The sequence below is a fragment of the Mus pahari genome, chromosome 23 (genome assembly GCF_900095145.1).
Source record: "Mus pahari chromosome 23, PAHARI_EIJ_v1.1, whole genome shotgun sequence".
NCBI classification, from domain to species: Eukaryota; Metazoa; Chordata; class Mammalia; order Rodentia; family Muridae; genus Mus; species Mus pahari.
Genome location: NC_034612.1, coordinates 17,599,356 through 17,621,425, shown reverse-complemented (window position 1 = coordinate 17,621,425; position 22,070 = coordinate 17,599,356). Strand labels below are relative to the sequence as shown.

Genomic DNA, 22,070 nt, shown 5'->3' with positions numbered 1-22,070 from the left:
GCTCCAGTGGGAACAGCATCACACTCTCCCAGAAACTGAGATGCCGTCATCACTGAGAACGAAAGTCAAGTCTGCATACTGAACCCCAGGTTCTGGGGGGCTGAGGGCCCAGAAGAGATGGCAGCCAGCTGTTGGAAAGGAGCCACTTCCAAGCATCAAATCCAAGCTCTCATGTACCATGAACAAAATGTGGTTCAATACCTGCCCCTCGGCAAGGTGTGGGCCTGGCTAGGTGACATAAAGCTATGACCTGCTGTCAGGGTTAGGGAGATGGGGGCTGTGGAAAGACCAGCTACTACTGTATCCTGGAGCCTGTCTCGGTCTTTTCGGTATGGTCTGTGAATCAAGTTGGTGGTGTTGTGGCCAGAGGCATCTCCCCACCCCTGACTCACCTCTTGCTGGCCACGATGGGGACTCTCCAGCCCTTGACCTGGCTGAGTTCTGTGTCAGAGACCTCGATTTGCAGGGGAAGCCGTGGTACCCACACAGTGACATGCAGCGGTGCGCTCAGGTGCTGATAGGTGAAGTTCACTACAGAGTCCACCTTGCCCTTGATCTCCTTACCATTGACAAAGACATAGTCACAGTGCTCTGAGACCTGTGAAGACACACAGAGAGGATGCAGTTCGCATGGCTGTGCTGACAATTCACATTCAGTTTGTCCTAATAGTATATGTGGACACACATGTGAGTACACACAGCATGTGAACACACGCACATACAAGCCAAAAGTCGAAGCCGGGTACCTTCAGTATTGCTCTCCACCTTACTTTTTTTTTTTTTTTTTTAAAGATTTATTTATTTATTATATGTGTGTACACTGTAGCCGTCTTCAGACACTCCAGAAGAGGGTGTCAGATTTTTTGTTACGGATGGTTGTGAGCCACCATGTGGTTGCTGGGATTTGAACTCAGGACCTTTGGAAGAGCAGTCGGTGCTCTTAACCGCTGAGCCATCTCACCAGCCCCCTCCACCTTACTTTTTGAGACAGAGTCTCTCACTGAGCCAGAAATCATTGATTCAGCTGGTTGGGCCACAAGCCACTGGGGCCCTCTTATGTCTGCCCCTTTGGGGCTGGCATTCCAGGCATGGACCAACAGACTCAGTTTTTACATGGGTGTGGGAAATCTGAACTCAGGGCCTCATTCTTTCTTGTCGAGTACTTTACAGACTGAGCTGTCTGCTTTGCTCCTGGTTTGTTCTACTTAATTGCAAAGTACACTTGCTTCCAGTGCAGAGCCCGGGATAAGGATTCAGTGTCATTGGCTTAATCAGAAACTAAACCTAGGGAACAAGAGCAAGGAAGGAGACCAGGGAATATGGAAGAAGAAGTGAGAAGGTACACACGCCGCCTCTGGGATTGCAGGATTTAGTCTCTTGGTGGCTCAGGAGAGCACTCAGAATTGCCCATCTAAGGGTCCAGTGGTGGAAGATTTTCCAGTTCCCAATTCCCAGGCTGCGGTTGCCTTTGCAGTAGAAAACAGAGAACAAATTGAGGTCAGGACCTTCAATTTCCAAGTGAACTTGCATCTGTAGAGGATCGAAGCTAGGGTTGAAACCTGAGTGTACACAGGGCGTGTGGTGGCCATCAGGAGCTGGATGCAGGCTGATGTCTGTTCAGAAGGTAACCATCGCCACTCCCCAGATGGCCCAGCTTCCAAGAATGCCGAGGGGCTTGACACCTTCGCCTGCACATGCGTGCCCACAGTCTCTTGCCCCTCTCCCCACTCATAACCCCATTGGTCCTCTGTGGTTCTCGGTCCTTCCTCTATTTCCACCCCAGTTTGCCTGGCCTGAGCACGCAGGAGTCCCTATGATGCTGCCCCACCCAGGACCTCTTGGATCTTTTCACTAGGACCATTAATGTCCCCTATGAGAGTGGTGGGGTCTCACAGATGGATGATTTCCTGTCTTTTCCTGAGCCCTCGCCTTTCCCTTCTCTTCTCCTGGGCCCTTTTCTTTTCCCCTCTTTCTTCCTCCCTCCTGTCTCCTTCCATTTTTGCTTTTAGAAGATGTTTCATCAAGAAAAAAACAAACAAACAAACAGACAGATTAAGAAAACAGAGAGAATAATTTACAATCACCTGGCCTCTGTGTTCCAAAGGCAATTGATGTATTCATGTACTTTCTATAGCCACACTCAGTCTCATATCTGCAATGGAGCCCAGTGAAGTGAGTGAAGGCATCAGCCACACCCATCCTCCCAGGCAGGCATGATGAGCGCCAAAATCAGTGGCTATGTGCATGTCACTGATATTGGCTGTCTCTGGGGGCCATGATGAGAAGGTTAGACCAGGATCCCCCACCATAAATGCCCAGTTAATAGGTACATCCCTTTGAAATCAGACATATCTGTACTATTCTAATGAACTGAAAATAGAAATCAAGTTGTAGAAAGGCAACATGATGCGTCTTGCATAGGCAAGCTTATGGAATATGACTTAAATTAGTTCCATGTGTCTGTATCATCACTGAAACTGTTATATTCTGGATGGAAAGAGTACATTATGCTCATTTCCCATTGTTTGGTCCTTACAGCAGCTGCTTATGAGGTAGGGGCTGAGCAGAGCTCACAATGGTTAGGGGAATAGATGGATAGAGAGGTGGGTGAATGGATGGATCAGTAGACAGATGAGAGACAAATGGATGGGTGGTGGGATGGGTGGCGTATAGATGCATAGATGGAGGGATGGGTGGAAGAGTAGATGAAGGATGGCTGAATGTGTGGGTGAGCTGATGGACAAATGGGATGATGGATGGATGGATAGATAGATGAATGGATGAATGGATGGATGGATGGATGAATGCCTCCCTGGTTAGATGGGCAGATTGACAGATGAGTTGGGAGATGTATGGATGGACAGACAGAGAGTAGATCAATGGATGGATAGATCAATGGGTAGATGGAGAAGAGAATAGATGAATATTTGACTAGATGGATAGGTGGATGGATGGATGAATGGATGGATGATGTATGTATGTATGTATGAATGGATGTATGGATGGATAAATGGCTGGCTGACTGGTTAGATGGGTAGATTGGCAGATAGGTTGATAGATGTGTGAACAGACAGAAGAGTAGATCGATGGATAGATGCCTTACTAGGTAAATGAATAGATCAATGGTAGATGGATGAAAGAATAAATGAGTATTTGATGGATGGATGGATGGATTGACAGATTGACAGGTGGACTGATGGGTAACTAGATGAGTGTATATATATATATATATATATATATATATATATATATATATATATATATATATATGAGGATTAATAGACTTGTGGGTAGACAAATGACTGGAAGGGTAGAGCTGAAAATGTTTGTGAATGGATAGATGGATGGGTGAAGATGTCGAGAGAGTAGAATGAAGATGGATGGGTAAATAGGTGTACAGGAAGATAAAAAATAAGTGGATGGATGGAAGGACAAAAATCCCCCCTTATGGATACATCTGCTTCAAGATAGCCAAAACAACTTGGGGCGGGGAGAGAGAGAGAGAGAGAGAGAGAGAGAGAGAGAGAGAGAGAGAGAGAGAGAGAGCCAGCCTAAGATGATATGTAAGTAGTGATGACATATACACAGGAATTTAATCTGAAAGCTTTCAGAAAATTCTCAATCTAACCATTCTAGGTCACCGACTCCCACGAGAACCTATCTAGAGCTGATTTGTGCTGGAAAATTGCACACATGTGCAGTTCGGCAAACATTTCTGAGCTCGAGATGTCACCCACCACCCCGTGTGGTGCCACGCTAAGCTCTAACTTTCACTTGCATATCTGTCTCCTACTGGGCACTGTCCTCTGGAAAGAGCAGCGTCCCATCTGAGTATCTGAACCTGACCAAATAACACCCTGGGCCGAGCAATGGTTGCTGTGACCACTCAGCCTGCTCTTACTGTAGGTATGGCTACTCTGGGCCCCACTTTCATCTCTTCTATTTGCAGGGCAGATGGTGAGGGCTGGACAGAGAGAATTCTCTCCATCTGCTGCGGACAGTGGTCTGGAACAGTTGGGAGGGGCCGCAGGAAGGGGTCTTTTCACTAACTGGTCAAGAGTGGTTTAAAACAGTTTCCGCACTGAGAGAGGATGGGAAGCAATCCCATAAGTCCCAGACTTATCATTAGCATGTAAACGCTGTCCAGGATCGGGGAACATATTAGCATAATAGCCAAGCATAGAGTCTATCACTAATCACATCTTTAATCAATGTTGTAATTTACAGACCATTGACTTTCCTCATTTATTACCTCTCTGCGCTCGGGTGGGTGGGAACCTTGCCTTTCCAGAATATATAAATGATTAGGAGGGACATGGAAGACACAAAGGTGCTACGCACGATAGAGCCATCGTCCCCGCTGTTCCTGATGGTGTCACCAATGTATAGGGACGACTCTGGACAAATTAATCATGTCCTAAGTGGCTGGCCGTGGGAATGAGGGTACCACACAAAACGAACAGGTCCTCTTACAAAAAGGAACCGATTCTTGCAGGAATCTTTCCAGCCCATTGGCTGTGTTTCTCAGAATCTTTTCATCTCTGTCGGTGGACTGTATACGTGAGCTGAATGCTTGGTGGAAAACTGGATCAGCATTAGGTCACTGTCCGTGAAGACCTGGTAAGGCAAGTAAGTGGAGGTTTTGAATGGGGAGTACATAGAACCAGTTGTCTTATTTTGATGTCCCTCGGGGGTTGGTACTTTCTGATGATCTAGGAGACAGTATCCATGGAGTAAGCATAGGTGTCCATTGGCAACCACTGATGTCTAGGGAACCATCCTGTAGCCACTGGGGACTCTGGGGGGACCAGGCTCACATATCTCGTGGAGTCTTGTTTGATGCCAGTTTCAGACTCTGAGAATCACTCCATCACCTGAGACAGCCCTATCTTCTATCTCGATTGTGTCTGTTGTTGTCGTAAATGCTAATTACGATGCTTTAAAAGTCATCTCCAATGACAGCCTGCCTTTGGATATCCAACTGTTTTCTTCCATGTCTCTGCTGGAGGCAAGCTTGCGAACCTTAGCCCCCGTTCAGCCTCCTTGTCAAAACAAGATTACATAATGTACATTTCAAATTCAGAAAATTCAATAATCAGACTCCTGACCTAATTCTTTTTCTCTTTTGGTGAATGCCGCTATGTATAAGTAGAGTCTAGGCATAGGGAAATCAAAATTGCTTCTGGATACACCCGAACTCATGAGCCAGCTCTGTCCATGTAAGAGATCATTGGCTCTCAGCTCTCATTTCCCACTTTCAGTATGCTTGCCTACCACTGCTACAGAAACCCTGTGGGGGCTTGGCACACTGATAGCATCCTATTTTGCAGATGAAAATCCCGAGGCCTGCTGCAGAGGGCTGCTTGCCTACAGCAGCAGACAGGATGAGTTCCATTTATAGCCATAAGTTCAGAGCTCACCCAGACGGCTCCAACCCTGCACGTTAACAGACTCTCACGCGAGACTGTGGCCTTGACCCAGCTGTCTCACCATGTCATTCTCATTGCTGAGATGGCAGGGAAAGGCAGGTGCTGAGAAGAACTGCAGCTTGGCAAGTGTGACAGGGGCTTCAGCCAGGCTGGCTGCATGCCAGAATCCTTCCTAAAGGCTGTTCTGGCTCTTGTCCATTTGGTCCACCCCAGGCCAGTCTGCTTGAACAGGTTGTGTCTTTCTGAGCTCAGGCAGGGGACAGATGGTCAGGAAAATATAGTATGAGCCGAAGGGAGGAACTCTGTGAAGATATGGATGAGGTTGAGGGACACCATTGGGAGGCGATGATGTCTGCCAGAACTATAGTGTATTGGGAGGTTAGTGGGTTTTAGAGCATGCTCTGAATTCTCATCCATCCTGAACAAGGCTGTGGCCGCTGGACATAGGGTTGCACATGCCATTAGTTAAGGAAGAAACCAAGGTGGTTTAAACATGACCTAGATCTTCAATTTGTACCCCGGGATAATCACTGTAGTGGTTTGAATATGCTTGGCCCAGGGAGTGGCACTATTAGGAGATATGGCCTTGCTGGAGTAGGTGTGTCACTATGGGCGTGGCCTTTGAGACCCTGCTCCTAACTGCCTGGAAGTTTAGTCTTTCCCTAGCAGCCTTCAGATGAAGATGTAGAACTCTCAGCTCCTCCTGTGCCATGCCTACCTGGATGCTGCCATGCTCACACCTTGATGATAATGGACTGAACCTCTGAACCTGTAAGCCAGCCCCAACTAAACATTGTCCTTTTATAAAACTTGCCTTGGTCATGGTGTCTTGTCCCAGCAATAGAAACCCTAACCAAAACAGTAACTAACAATTTTTTTTTGAGTCTTAGACTCCTTCTAAACTCTGTAAACGCCCTTAACTGGTGGGCAGCCTCACTGACACAGCCATGTTGCCATTCCCACTGCAGCTAAGTTCTCTTGTGTTTTCTCTGTCCTAGCCCTCAGCCCATGTTGAATATGTCTACCACAGGGGCTTCGCACCCCCTCTTCTTGCCGCGGAAGACGCTTCTGTAGCTGTCTGTACATTCCTTCATCCTAGCAGCCAGATTTTTTCAGGCAGAAAATTGTGACCAAGGACAGTTTCGTCCCCAGAGGCATTTCCGATTTCTCTGGAAATCATGGCGGTCATGATTAAGGGGAACACTGCGGCAAGTGGGGAAAGAGGCTGGGGTTGTATGTCAAGACGCTGTAAGGGTCAGTGACAGCCCCCCATGCGGAATGCCCTAAATGCCATCTGTACCAACACTGAGAAATAGAGTTTGAATTAGGCACCTATACTTTCAAGGTGAGCAGTTTATCAACCTAGCTATATCTCTACTGCCCACATGCCTGTGGTTTTTAGCCCTGGAGGCTCGTCTATGTCATAAGGTCTTGATAGCTCTGTGGATGAGGCATATATACTGTGACTCAGAGTGGCTGGATTCCCTGCAGTCACTCGGAAGGCAAGTGGCAGAGCAAAAGTGTGCTAGGGTCCCCCTGTCTAACTTCAGCCTCTACACTAAGGCACCACATTGGACACTTACAGGACATGAGCAATACCCCCACAGAGCCCTTGTCACTGGGCAGACATTTTATTTTTAAGATTTATTTACTTATTATATATATATATATATATATATATATATATATATATATATATTAAATACACACCAGAAGAGGGCGTCAGATCTCATTCCAGATGGTTGTGAGCCACCATGTGGTTGCTGGGATTTGAACTCATGACCTCGGAAAAGAAGTCAGTGTTCTTAACCTCTGAGCCATCTCTCCAGCCCTGGGCAGACATTGTAACCTTAGCGCTGCTCACTAGAGCTGTCAGCTGCTTCTTGTATGATGTCTAGTAACACCCTCTGCATCCCTAGATGTCAGCGGTCCAACTGCCACATGTCACAACCTTAACTGTCTCAAGATACTGCCCTCTAGGGGAAGATGACACCCGGTAGAGCTTTATTTCTGAAGCGTTGTCAGAACTCACAGCATCCCCAGGAGGGAGGAGCAACGTCCTCAAGACGCAGAGGAAGCAACAAGGGCAGATAAGATGGCTCCTCAGTAGGGAAAGGCACTTGTCTCAGAAGCTTGGCTAACGGAGTTCCATCCCCAGAACCCACATAAAGGCAGAGAGGAGAACTGACTTTGTTAAGTTGTTCACTGGCCTCCACACACACACACACCATGGCACGTGTGTCTCCCTAAATGATAATTAGAAAAAAAACAAACAAACCCGGAGGCTTCCTAAAGACCACTGGAAGGGAGGAGGCTGCAGATATGGCTTAGCCGTCATCATTTGAACCCACATAGTAGGAATTCTAGAGTTGGGTGAACTCAATAGACCAGCTTCTTACACTTTAAAGTGAGGATCCCCAGGTCCAGCAAGGGTCATGGCTGAGCACCACCACTGGTCACCTGCTGGCCCGCAGTGCAGGGCCTCTGGATTTGGAGAACCGCTTTTCCCTATGGTCTTCCCTCCTCCTGGAACTAGACAGTTTGTTGCTTTGTTTAGGTTTGGCGACAGGGTTTCACTCTGCAGCCCAGACAAGACTTGAACTCATGACGTCATCATCCATTCTGGCTTCTGATTCATGCTAACTCCCTTGACACATTCTCCTAAGTGCGGGGATCACAGGCATGGGCCACCGGTTGACTATTGAGGACAATGAGGACACAAGAAGCACACACGGGGTCATTGTTTTAATGAGTCCCCTCCACAGGCTCATGGGTCTGATGGTGGCACTGTTGTGGAGCCTCTAGGAGGTGAGGCCTAGCTGTAGGAAATAGGACATTGAGGGCCAGCCTTGAAAGTGTTGGCCACCTCTGCTCTCACTGTAATGGATGATGTTTCTTGAAATCATGAACCAAATGCACCTTTGCACCCCCCCACCTCTGATGCCACCACAAACCTGCAAGTCCAGAAACTTAAAACTGCTACTAAAGAGCTTTGCTCTCCTAAGGGCTCATAGCCTGTGTCAACAGAAATCCTGAGACAAACCAAGGCTGTCATTAGAGGGAATTACTCCTGTGACCCGGAGCCTGAGCAAGTACCTGGTGTCACATAGACAAGCCTCCAGGCTACCCTCTCCTTGTTGGTGCCCAGCGTCTGCGCCTTAATCCCTGCGATACACTCAATGTGTGTATTCCTGGAGGTCAGGAAGGCCACATCGGAAATCCCACAAATCCATCCTTTAAATACTGAATCCTCAAACCATCACGGCTGGTGCCTAGCAATCTATGGTCATGAGGGCCCATAGAAAATGATGTACTAGACTATAGACTGAGGTGGTTTCCTTAGAGATCCCATCATGAGCATCCCAGAACAGCCATTGATAGCTCTATTCAAGCTGGCAGCTTAGTGTTACCTATGCCCCCTTAACAGGCTCAACTGTCCCCTCTCAGGGGGTCACCTTGTTTGAAGTCACCCCATCCCAGTACTCTTTAGCCCAACACCTGGACAGCCCATTTCTGCAGCTATCACTGTTGGTCTCCGTCAGTGGCCAGACTCTGTGAGCGCGGGGCCACAACTGCGGTATTTGCTCTTCCCTCGGTCTCAGGACGCCCATCAATCGTCACCGAACAAATTAGCCTGTGATTTATGAAGACACCGACTGTGCACTGTCAAAGCTCATATGATCCAAGGATCAACGAGGACAAGTACAGGCACATGATCCATGCCGTGTCACCGGCTTGAAGACAGCTTTATTTCAAAAGTAGCAGGCTAGATACTTTGTGATGCCACGGAGACACTGACGGCGTTAGAGACAGCCTACATATTCCTCCCACACCCTTGTTCTGGGTATCTGTCGAGCCAGTGGCTTCACTGCTTTCTCCAGTACTCTATCCCTTCATCTGCTGAATGTACATCAAGGTAGACAGGAACATCTGAGGTCCTCCTGGGGGAGATGCTGAGGCAATGATGAACATACATATAGGGAACAGAACAGACACATGTCTCAGCCTTGGGAGCCTTTGCCCTGCCTGCTTTTGCGTCCCAACACCTCCAGGCAGAGGGATTCATGGTGCACTTCTAGGAATCAGGGGAGATGACTCCCAAGAAGTGGTTGTTCCTACAAAACAAACTGTGGTTGAAAAGCCTTGTGTATGTTGAGTGTATTTACACACATCTACGTATATGTGTGCACATGGGTTTAAAGTGATAAACACATGAAAGAAGCCACAAAAGGAACTGGGGATACTGTCTCACAGATTATCTGGGATTCAGAGAAATGGGTTTGAGAGTATGTATATGCTGTATGTGCGTGCGTGTATGTCTCTGAATAGATTATATGTATGTGTATATGTTTGTGTGTGTATGTTTGTGTGTATGTGTGTGCATGTGTGTAGGTCATGAGGGTAAAAAGGGGACTAAGAAGGGAAGATGAGATCTAAAGGGAGGGGAACAAGAAGAGTTGATGAAATCTTCATGGCAGGATAGAGGGCTACTTGGAGTGACAAAGAGGACCAGCAAGGGGGGTAGGGGAACATATATATATATATATATATATATATGGTAACCCATTATCTTTTATGCTAATTAAAATAATTTAAAAAGAGTCCATGGGGGCTGAAGAGACAGCTCAGATGCTAAGGGTGCTGGCTGCTCTTATAGAGGACCAGAGTTTGGTTCCCAGCACCCACATGGAGGCTCGCAGCCATCCATGACTCCAGCTCCAGGGGATTCGACACCCTCCCCTGGCCTCTTTAAGCACACACACATGAGGAAACATAAAGATAAAAATCTCATATTAAAAGGTCCATGGGGAAAAATGGTATGGATGATCCGATGTCATTCTTACAAATGCATGGCTATCTGTATTAGAAGGGTATGGAAAAAAACAACACTGATTGGTACACATGTGACCTGAGAACAGCTACACACATCACAGGGTTAAGCAGACAGACTGGTCAGATTGAGTGACCCAGACAGGAGGCAACAGGGATTGGTGGCCACTGGATGATTGGCAAATATCTATTTAGGGGACACTGCCTGGAACACATGGCTCCGTATGTCAGATCTGCTAGGCTCTCCAGAGATGCCAGAGGACTCCCAGATATAGAGTTTATGAACATGTGGTTAGTTACTGCCTATTACATAGGGCCAGAGCTCCCCAGAATCAGGGTTCCTGTCTCATAATACCACCAGCTCCATACTCATGTGTCATAGGTCTTATCTGCACCCACTAATGAGATTCAGGCTCTGGATGTACAAAACTGCTGGAATAGTGGCTGTTTTGTACCTGACCCAGAAACCTCATTTTGCCACACAAAGCCACAATAGTATGATTCACCAGGTCATAAGGGGGCAAAAACTCAGAGCCCCCCTGAGTCTTGACAAAATGTAACCATCTAGTCCGAACCTCCCGTACATGCAGCAGAGTTGGCACTTGTTTACAAGTGAGCTCCTCTCTTTGTCCCCCCACCCCACCGCATGCCAAGTGGCACTCAGGAGCTCGACAGGACTAGTGACTTCAGACTAGAGCCTGAGTCCCAGGGATGAGCCCATCAGATGAACCTAAGCCCCAGAAGAGAGCTTGTCTGGGCCCTGCAGATATGAGCCCAGGACCCAGGGAAGAGGTGGGACTGACTTTGGGGACTCACTCCTACACCAAAGGCTGCCCGCTCCACACCTCCCCCAGCTCTTGCTGATTAGCTGTTCTGCTCTGCTGTGTCAACAGCTAGAGGATGACCCCCTCCTGATTCACTCCAGGAGGTGATTTTCATTCTGTACACACTTATTTCCCCAAAGATACTGATCTGCATTCCTGGAACTATTGGGCACTGGTCTCCTAGTCAGAGTCCCTTCCGAGGAGCGAAAGGTTGTTCTCTGTGTCACCATGGTGGCATTTGTTTCTGGATTTGCTTCACACCTGGCTTTTGTAGGCTGAGAGATGAACTCTTTGCCTCTAGAACATGGAGCAGATGTGGCATCATTCTCCCAACACATTGCTGCTCATCCACTGAGAGTTTTTTTTGTTGTTGTTGTTGTTGTTGTTGTTCCATCAGCATCTCCCATGCCCCACCCACCCTTGGCATCCTCTGTTATTTGCTTCTCCGAATTCATCTCAGAGGAAATTTAGGATGTCCGCTGCACTGCATGCTAGATGTAGTGAATGATGATGATGATTTTAATTCTTTTCCTTAAGGAGGAGATTTTAAGTATTAGTGCCGCGAGTTAGTGCATGTGTTCTCAGCCTGACGGAGGCATTTCTTGTCTAGAATTTAGAAGCAATGTTCTGGAGGGCAAACAGATTTCAGCTTGATTTGATAGGATAAATATAAGGAGGGAGAAAAGAAAGGAACAAGAGAGAGAAAGGGGAGAAGGAACGAAGGAACTAGGAAGGAAGGAAAGAAGAAAGGAGGGAGGGAGGGACACCAGAAGGCTGGAGCCAATCCCCGCCAAGCCCACTTACCTTGATGACATTTTCATCTGTGGCCTTGCACTCCACCAGCTCTGAGATGTCCCTCAGGGTGCTATTCTCTTCCACCGACACCACCCTGACAGGCATGGCCACCGTCTTCCCCGTGAGGATGGCTGTGTTCAGGAGTTCAGTGTCCTGCCAAAGAATCAGATACATCAGGTCAAGGGACAGTCTCCTTTCTGCTGGTGCTACATGATGCTTGGGGATGTTCCTGAGGTCAGCACTAGGCTGCTCCCCTTAGACACACTGCGGCCCTGTCCTTAGGAATTGCATCAGAAGGACATTCTTCGGAATAACAATAAAGAACGTGTATTCTTTTTAGTATTTCAGAGACCCAGCTGAGTCATACAGCAACCGGGTGACAAGCAACAGAAGCCAGTTTGGAGTACTATAGGAAGAAAGATACCAAGCTCGGTTGACTAATGTCTGTCTCCACCAGAAAAAAATACGCCCAGAGCCTATGACCATATCTTACATGATGTAATGACTGGGTTTGTTTGTCAGCTTGACAGTCTGGGAAGAGGAAATCTCAACTGAAGAGCTGCCTCCATCAAACTGGCCTGTGGTGTGTATTGTTGATTTACGGCTGATGTGGGAGGGTGCAGCCCACATCCCAGCTGTGGATGGTGCCATCCCTGGGCAGTGCTTTGGAAAGCAGACTGAGCAGGTTCAGAGGAACAAGCCAGTAAGCAGCACCCCATGATCTCTGCTTCGATTCCTTCCTAGAGTTTCCTGCCCTGACTTTTCTCAGTGACGGAGTATGACCCAAGAGTGATGAGCTGAAACCAACCTTTTCCTTCTTGGGTTGTTTTTTTTTTTTGATCATGGTGTTTATCCTAGCAAAAGAAAGCCAGGTAGAACACCTGGGAAGAGGGACTTTGCAGGTAGAATGAACTTCACGGTTTCAAGAAGAGGTACCACTTCTTGAGCTGGCCCCAATAGAATCCTAGACTCTGAAGAAGGAAGAGTCATGAGGGTCAGAGGAAGAGCTCAGGCAGTGTTGATGGAGAGGAGGTCAGCATGGAAGTGACCAGTCAGTCCCAAGGATTCTGAAGATAGGAAAGGCAAGGGGAGATTTTTCCCTAGAGGCACAGCCCTGTTCCACAGCCCAGCTGGCTTTCACCTCACACAGCTCAATGTCAAACCTCTGCCATCCAGAAGGGAGATAAGACAAGTCCACCCTCGAGCCCCTGATTGTGGGGTAGCTGTGGCTATAGGTGGCACTTTACCCACTAAAGAACCCCCAGAACTTCCTTTTTTCTGTTGCTGTTTATAGTGTTGGCTGTCGAACTGGGAAGGTACATGCTAGACCAGTGCTTTACCTCTAAGCCACATCTCCAGGCCCACAGGTTTCCTCTTTGAATTGAAGCTTTATTGATTTATAGTTATTTTACAAACCAAACTGTCTCTCTCTGCTGCCCCGTGGGAGCACACTTCACCACACCTACAAGCATGTCTGCTTGTCTCTTTGTGTCAATGCTCTGTAGAAATTGCACACATAATCTATTAAGTGATGGAGAGAACACCATTATTTTTGAGTTTGCAGGGTGGTTACCACCTTCTCTGGGTGGCCACATGAATATGCAAACAGATCTTTGAATTTAGGGGGACTGACTGGCACCTTCTGCCTTGGCACACAGGGCAGAGAGGCTCCCTGTTAGAAGCAGAGCCTTAGTTTCCCAGACAGTCAGTCTCCTCACCCTGAAGTTGAACAAAGCTCTGCCTGCCTTTACAGGGTGCCTGGAACCTTTGAAGTCAGGTTTCAATTATGGGTGGCCTTGACCTGGCTATTACAGATGCTAAGAATACCATGGAAATTCCTAAGTCAAGTTCATTACAGGTAATGTGCTCAGGGTTGTCTTTGAAATGGTCTAGGTGAATGGGGCTACATTAAGCAGTGTGGTCCCTTATGGGGCCCATAATTGTGATTAGCTTCCTAAATGGTTGTTAAAGCTTCACAACTGTGTGTGTACACACACCACCACCACTACCACCACCACCAGCAGCAGCAGCAGCAGCAGCAGCAAAAACAGCAGTAGCATTATTACACCTTGGCACTCATGTCTGATCAAGGCTAGTTGAACATTAGCAATTTCTTACTAGTCATGTCAGTTTTAAGAATTAACAGTCACAGAAATACGAAACAAGGGAAGAAAATCTTTAGCCTGTGAAAATGCCCTGGTTGATACTCAGGGGAGAAGTCCCCTGTACTTAACAGTCATTCTGCTGACCAGTTAGCGTCAGTGAGAGCCTGTTGCTGTGTGGGTCGATGGTCTGGCATTCTAGATTCTCCCCTGGCTTCTCCATCAACTTCAAAACTGCCTGGATCACGTTTACCAAGCTTCTTCAGGATGAAGTGGCCACATCATTTGTGACTACTTGACGTCTGTGAACTGTCAAATCCAGATCGCTCACATTCCGGGCTCCTTTATAGTATAATACAGAGTTGCTTCAAAGAAGGGACAGTTATTCCTCAAAGTGCTGGAGGCCAAAAGGGCAAATCATGACTCTGGGGCTGGTGAAGGCAAACAGCTTAAAACTGTGTGTGTGTGTGTGTGTGTGTGTGTGTGTGTGTGTGTATCCTTGTATGTGGGTGCATCCATGTGCTTGTGTATCCACATATTTGTACACATGAACATGTATCTATGCCCATGTATCTATGTGTGTGCCCATGTATATATGCATGTGTCTCCATGTGTTCGTGTGTGCACATACGTGAGTCTAATACTGATGGAGCAGGCACATGCTTCTGTTCTTTCACTTCTCGAATACCTTCCAGCAGAGTATGATTCTAACATGGTACTGTTTCTGAAACCCAGGGTCTAGCAGAACCCAGGGGGAATGTGTGTTTTTGAAAGGTCTACTGGGAGCAGGGATGCTCCCCTTCTCCCACCTCGGAGCCAATCCAGTGAACTTTACACCACAGGACACCTCTCCTCAGTCCCTTCTGGACATGGAGCATCTCTCTCCCCTCCCCTCTGTGTGTGTGTGTGTGTGTGTGTGTGTGTGTGTGTGTGTGTAAGAGAGAGAGGGAGAGAGGGGAAGAGGGAGAGGAGAAAGGAAAGAGAAACAGACACACAGAAGAGAGGTAGGGAGAGGAGAGAGAATGAAAAAGTCCTCTTTACGATCACATGCCATCCTGTTGGCTACATGGGATCAAACAGGGCCTCAAGAAGCTGGTGTCAGAGCCTCACAGGGGGCTTGAAGGTGTCACCACCACGCAGAGGCTTCCAGCTAGCAGCTGTGTCTTTGCTGTCCTGTCCCTCCTCCCACTTCCATTATACATGAGGTAATTACTCTGCTTTGCAAAAAAAAGCATTAGTAGCAGGCATGCTAAATCACTCCTGTCCCTTGGAATTCTGGAAGAGCCCGAGGCTCCCAAGAGAGATTCCCATGTGGTTTGTATTCGCATCAATCTCTCTGTCTATTTCCGGACAAATCACACTTTTTCCTTTTTGATTAAGAGAATAGAATCATTTTTGATGTATTAAGAAGTCTTAGGGATGCAAACTCACTAATAATGACAGGGAAGTGGCCAGTTGTGGCTGGAATGCTCAGCCCTGGAGTGTCTGCGGGGAGCACCCCTGGGATTCCCTGGAGAGGAGATTCTGGGTGTGAAAGAAACAGGGTGGGTTACGATTCAGCTATGAGGAGGACTGTACCACTGATAGGCTTCCGGACAGACAAGGCAGAAAACATGGCACCAGGTGAGAAAATCCAGATGCAGCTAACCCATAGGTCAGGAACCCTAGCCAGTTATCCAGAGCTGGGGCGGGGACTATGATGGAGATAAGCATGGGGTCTCCTGCCTAGAGACTGAACATCGTCGAATTATATAGAGGCTCTGCATGTTGCAATCACATGCACGGCAGCACACTTCCAGTTAAGAGGCAGGCTCCCGGGTGTTATCACCTAAGCAGGGTGCGCCCTGGTTTTTCGGGTCCAGCGGGTCTCTGGATGGTCAGATATTATGGCAGGAATCGTTGAAGAATCCAGACTGGGAAGGGTCAAGAGTACCATTGAAGACCTACAGAGTCAACTAACCTGGACCCATGGGGGAAACCACAGAGACTGAACCGCCTACCAAAGAGTACACATAGACTGGACCTAGTCCCTCTGCACATATATAGCAGATGTGCACCTCAGTCTTCATCCTGGTCCCTAGCAATTGGAGCAGGAGCTAACTCTCCCTTGGACTCTTGTTGCCTGCCATTGGCTCTCTTTTCCCTAGCTGGGCTGCCTCTTCTGGCCTCAGTGGAAGAGGATACACTCTTAGGTCTCATGAGAAGGTGTCAGGGCCAGCCAGGTTGGTACCAAGAAGGGGTGCCCTCTCCTCAGAGAAGGGGAGAGGGCAAGGGTGAAGGAGATGAGACTGGAAGGAGGGAGGGGGCTGCGATCGGGATGTAAAGCGAATGAATAAATTAATTCATAGGAACAAAAGAGAATTCAGGCTGGATGGTCACAGTCACCTAAGACTGAAGCACTGGACCCTCCTATGACCTCCTGGGGCTGAGGTAATCTGTATTTGGTGCCATTTAACAGTGCTAGGCCTGGAGCAACCGCGAAAGCAATCAGGTCCTTGAGCGACCTTGCATGTTGTTCCTCTGCTGGTCCACACCTTCCTTGCACCTTCTCTGGGGGAACTCCTTGTTTTTGAAGGATGTTTCTAAGGCTTTCTCCAAGATCCCCAAAGAGGAAACAAAACTGACATCCTGTTGTGAGGGGTCCACATCCTTCATCTCCCTCTTTTCTTCTCCAGGGAGCATCTTTTTTTTCTAGGACCCCCTGAATGATCTCACCTAGAGGGACAAAGGTCCTCTCTGGATGTCAAGAATGGATGAAGTTTCAGACCCTGGCGGTTCCTGCAGGTTGTCTAAGGAGCAGAGATGACCCCAGATGTCAGCTGATGCCACATAGGACCTGAAGTCCCACATATGGGCTGCACTTAACCTCAGATATATTCATGTGGAAATATCAGCTCACTGTAGCGGGCTTGTGGCTGAACCTGGGATGAAAGAGGCACAGCTCTACCCTGAAGCAAGACACTAGCTTCTCTGTCTGCCTTAGGGCCACCTTGTCTTCATGTCCTTGTCATCTGGGGCATCCTTACCACCCATATCAGCCTTCCCCATGGTTGCACCAAGTGCCCAGATTTCTCTTCTTTATAGAGACATCAGTCACAGGGTTGGCAGTGCTCATTTGCAAGTTTTACCTGAACTTGACCCCATTTCAGGCTCACAGGTGCTGAGCCTTATGACTTAGCAGCTTCGGGAGACAGAAGTCTACCCACCCTCTGCAGAAATATTCCATATGAGTTTTCATTCAGTACAGCTCATCAAAAAGGGGGCGGCGGTATTTTTTACCACGGAGGAAAAGTTCTAGCACACCTCATCTGCCAACCAGACTATCTGCTGAAGTCTCTCTTTGTGCTAACCAGTCCCCTGCCCAGCTAATGTTGAGCTAAGCCAGGCAGCCTACAGCCACAGCTATGAGGGCACCAGTGTCAGAGGACTTCATTTCTCTGGGAAGTAGGACTGACTGAGGTTGAAAAAGGTTCTGGCTAAGTCAGGCCATTACACAGATTTCTCAAAGCTGAATCATCTCTTTACTCTATCTTGTCTACATTGATAACGTTAGGAAAACCCTATGCATTTATAGTTTTTTTTCTCTCTCTATGGTGGGGATAGCACGTCACTCAACATACCATCCTCTTTTCCAGCATTGTTTGAGGGTAATTTCATAAAGTCACTGTGGTCCCAGAGGGTTGTTTCAGGCTCAGAGGCTGGAAAGAGATCAACCTGACTAACAGCCAGGCATCTCACCCTGATCCTCTGGACCCCAGGACACGCTGTGCCCACAGACACACAGAAGTCTTCTGCCTCTCCTGTGAATGCTGCTTCTTGTGACGCTGGGGACTCCGTGTTCCGAGAGCAAGCATTCCTAGACAGTGTCTTGTTAAGCGTGCCTCTGTCCATTGGCTGCTTTTCCAGCTCCATCTCAATGACAGGCTCTCCTGCCAGCCCTTACCAGCATAGACCCTCTTTCTTAGATCTTGTTTCTCTTCCAATCTGAGGGCCAGGATCAATAGGATGCTGTGAGGTGGGCTTGCCTCATGTCTCGTTCAGGGGGACAGGCGAGCATCCTTGTATGTGACTGGTGTAGCTCCCAACCCTTATTCGAACCCCAAGACTCCTATTCAGGAACTCACTGGAATGGTAGATGCTCTCCATCTTCCAGCCTGGGTGGCTGGATCAGATTTCAAGAGCCCCGTGTTCCACACAGCAGATGAGGCAAGCTCTTCAATACCCTAATGAGAAGACCCTGTTCCTATTCTGCTGGAGTGTCACATCTTCCAGAGCCTTTGATTCCCTCGACTTCTTGCTGTACTTTCTTAGCTACTGTGACTTCATGTCTTCACACACCTCATTCCTCTTATGTGGAATACTGTTCCCTCACATAACCAACCACACAGTTCCAACCTCGCTTCCCTGTACTACCTATATACGGCACTGAGTAGTACTACTGAAAGATGCCTAAGATTAGCAAACACTTCTGAGTGTGTCTGGGAGGGAGTTTCCAAGACATCAGATCCCCGGGGCCTCTGAGTGGTTGACACTAATTCCTGGATGGATTCACCATCTGATGATAATACTGTGAGAGGTGAGGACTCATTGGGAGGAGTAAATCATTAGGAGGTATGTCCTTGGGGCTGGGTCCTGCTTTCCCCTACTTCCTGTATCTTCTTCTCTGCTTTTTGTCTGGCAGGATGTGAACAGCTTTCCTCCATCACTCATGCCTGTTGCCATGATGTACTGCCCAAGTGCATGGGGCTCAGTGGCCATGACTGAACCCTCAGGAACACGAGCCAACAATTGCTCTGTCCTCTCCTGCTTGTTTGTTTAAGGCAGCGGTTTGTGAACAAGGTCACAAGAAAAATAACTAACACAGCAGCTATGTTTTCCACAGTTCATCAGTGCCTCTTGAGAGACATGACTTCTATTCAGACTCAGAGCTGTGCCTGTCTCCTTCTGAAACCAAAACTCCACAGAACGGGACGGGTTGTCTCCTCCTCCTCCTCCTTCCTCCTCTTCCCCCCCCCCTCCTCCTCCTCCTCCTCCTCCTCTTCCTCCTCCTCCCCGGTTCCCACTTATTCTACTCTGAACACCTGGAGCAGCCACTGCTTGAGAACTCTGTACTATAGACATATGATAAGAGGCAGAAAAACAAACTGTCTACAAGTCTTTCTAGTTTGAGTTTCTGAACATACCTAAAGGGCTGGGGCTGTAGCTCAGTGGGTAGAGCACTTGCCTGGCATTCACAGAGCCCTGAGTTCAACCCCTAGCACCTCATAAACCAAGCATGGAGGTGCATACTTGTAACCCAGAACTTGGGAGGTGGAGGCAGGAAGATCATAAAATCAGAGTCATGCTTGGCCTGGGATACCTAAGATCATTTGGAGCCTAGCCTTCTTTGAAGGCTTTGGATTAAGAACATGGCCCTTGGTTGCCTTCCTGGGTCTGTATGTGTGACCAAAATCCTGGAAGGGGCTGTTGTTTCATGGTTTCATCTTTGGAGATGAAGCCAGGGCTTGGATCAAGGACCACAGTCCAAGAGTAATGGATGGTGTAAGATCATGAGTCAGTGTCCCCTCAAAGCTCCAGCTTTGACTTCAGAGGTAGGTGATGCAGAAATTTTACGATATCAGTGTCTGGTGGAATTATCAGGGTGACTTGTGGACAGATGGGATAATTTGAGCCTGCTTACTATTCCAATGGCTGGGAGAGTCAACACTTGGAACTGACATGCTACAGGCCTGCATGCCAACAGCATTCTGATTGGTTGGTGTTACCATCTGCTCTGGTCTGATTGGCTGGAGCCTGTATCACTCTATCTGGCAGATTCTGAATATCATTCATTTGTACCCAGGTGAGTAGTAAGTTTCAAGTAATCAGCAGATTTTCTTTGCTGTTTTTAGGGTGCTTTCTAAGTGATTCCCAAGTTTGTTGCAAATATCTCAGTAATGGTGTGTGCATGTGTGCACACACACAGATGAGAGATTGTGTGTATGTGTGTGTGTGTGTGTACATGCACAAATGAGAGGTTTATATTAAGTGTCTTTTTCAATTGCTCTCGGATATATTTTTTGAGACAGGGTTTTTCTGGTCAGAGTTAGGCTGACTGACCTGTGAGCCCAGCAATCCTCCTGCCTCTCCACCTCTTCAGTGCCGAGATTACAAGCACACCCCGCAACCCCTACAGCAGTGTTTCATGTAGTGCTGGGAAGGTGAACTCAGGTCCTTGTGCTTGTGTTGGCAAGCACTTTACTAACTGAGCCAGCTCCTTAGCTCCCAGTTTGGTAAAAATTGCAAAGAGCTTCATGGGCTGCCTCCGGGCACCTGGACAATCAGGGTAGAAGAAAGTCACCCTTGCCACAGTGACCTCCCAGGGTCCAGGCACCCACAACGTTTTGCACTGTGGGCATTCATCACAGGGAGTTAAAAGCCAGCTTCAAGCCGGGCGTGGTGGTGCACGCCTTTAATCCCAGCACTTGGGAGGCAGGGGCAGGCGGATTTCTGAGTTCGAGGCCAGCCTGGTCTACAAAGTGAGTTCCAGGACAGCCAAGGCTACACAGAGAAACCCTGTCTGGAAAAACCAAAACCAAAACCAAAAAAAAAAAAAAAAAAAAAAAAAAAAAAAAAAAAAAAGCCAGCTTCATTCCTGCACTGTCCTGCAACTTTGTATTTGTGCCAGCTACCATCAGCAGAGGAATGCAGAGGCTCCACAGCAAGCCATTTACCCATCCTTTTCGGGGGAGCCGCGGCTGCTCTCCGAAGGTAGTTGAGCAAATTTCCTTCCCTCCCCGAGGACACATGCTAACACCTCTGCGCGCCTCACAGCCACACAGCAATAATTCCAGGTCCCGGCTCTGTGGGGAAACCCAACTCCCACCTCATTTACTTCCAATTTATTCATGGTACAAAACTGGGGTGCGGGAGGCAAACTTAACTTAGCTGTCAATTTGCTTCTAAGGCAAGATGGAGAATCCATTCTAAAGCGTGCATTTAAAACAAGAAAGCAATTCAATTTTGCTAGGTACCATCTACAAGGTCCGGAGTGGTAACTCAGCTATTAAACAAGTCACCCTCTGGGGTGGCACATAGAATATGTTGCATGAACGTCTCCAAGGAAAGTCAGTCGCTTCGCAAGTTTGCTGAGAAGTGCTTGAGAAATACGTATTTTATTTTGGCAAAGTTGTGGCAGATTCTTGCACTTCTTAATTATGTGGACACGACTGCTACAAAGTGAGAGGGTTTTCCTCATGGTCTTATAGTGGATCCTGCTCTAGTGATGTCATGAGGGAGAAGGAACCAGGGCTGTCTGCTCATAGACCTCTGACTTGCGTGGAGCACAGGATAGAAAGCACATCTCTATGTGCCTTCCCAAAGCAATGGGAAAGTGTCTATCCCAGGTCCCTTGCACCTAGGAATTGGGAGTGCAAATGATGTGAGCCCTTTCTGGTCTTCCTCTCGTCTTCTCCATCCTCCCTCCCTCCGTTTCCTCCTCTCCCTTCCCCTCCCATTTCCTCTGTGTGCGCGCGTGCATGCGTGTGTGTGTGTGTGTGTGTGTGTGTGTGTGTGTGTGTGTTTGGAAGAACACTTGAATCAATAAAGGTGATCAGAGCCAGGCATAGGCTGGGCAGTCTTTCCAAACTTAACTCTGACTGGGAAGTTATCTGGGAAGAGGGAGCCTCAGTTTAGAAATTACCTCCTTCGCATAGGTTTCTGAACTTTTCTGTAGGGGATTTTCCTTATTAATGATTGGTATGGGAGGGCCCAGCCTACTAGTGGTGCCATCCCTGGGCAGGTGGTCCTGGGGTGTATAAAAAAGCAGGCTGAGCAAGCCAAAGAGAGCAAGTCAGTAGTAAGTCAGAGCAGCATTCATTTGTGGCCACTGCTTTAGTTCCTGTCTCTAGGTTCCTGAGTGCTTGCCCCAACTTCCCCTGATGGTAAGACTGTGTGACCTGTAAGAAAAAAAAATTTTTTTTTTCTTCCTCCAAGTCATCAGTTTTGGATAGATTGTGTGTGTGTGTGTGTGTGTGTGTGTGTGTGTGTGTGTGTGTACACGTTGTGTGTGTGTGTGTGTGCATATTGCAGCTATGAAATAGTTTGCCTGT

The 22,070-nt window shown here is 47.8% G+C and overlaps 1 protein-coding gene across 1 annotated transcript in view; it reads right to left on the bottom strand.

Annotated features, from left to right (window-relative positions):
- Window positions 1–22,070, bottom strand: part of Tmem132c (transmembrane protein 132C) — a 307,579-nt gene that overhangs the window by 12,545 nt on the left and 272,964 nt on the right. The window contains exons 5-6 of the mRNA XM_021187016.2: window positions 11,888–12,031; window positions 393–598 (exon numbers count right to left, since the gene is read on the bottom strand). Of these exons, the coding sequence (XP_021042675.1) occupies window positions 393–598; window positions 11,888–12,031 (350 nt within the window). The remainder of the gene's footprint in view (window positions 1–392; window positions 599–11,887; window positions 12,032–22,070) is intronic.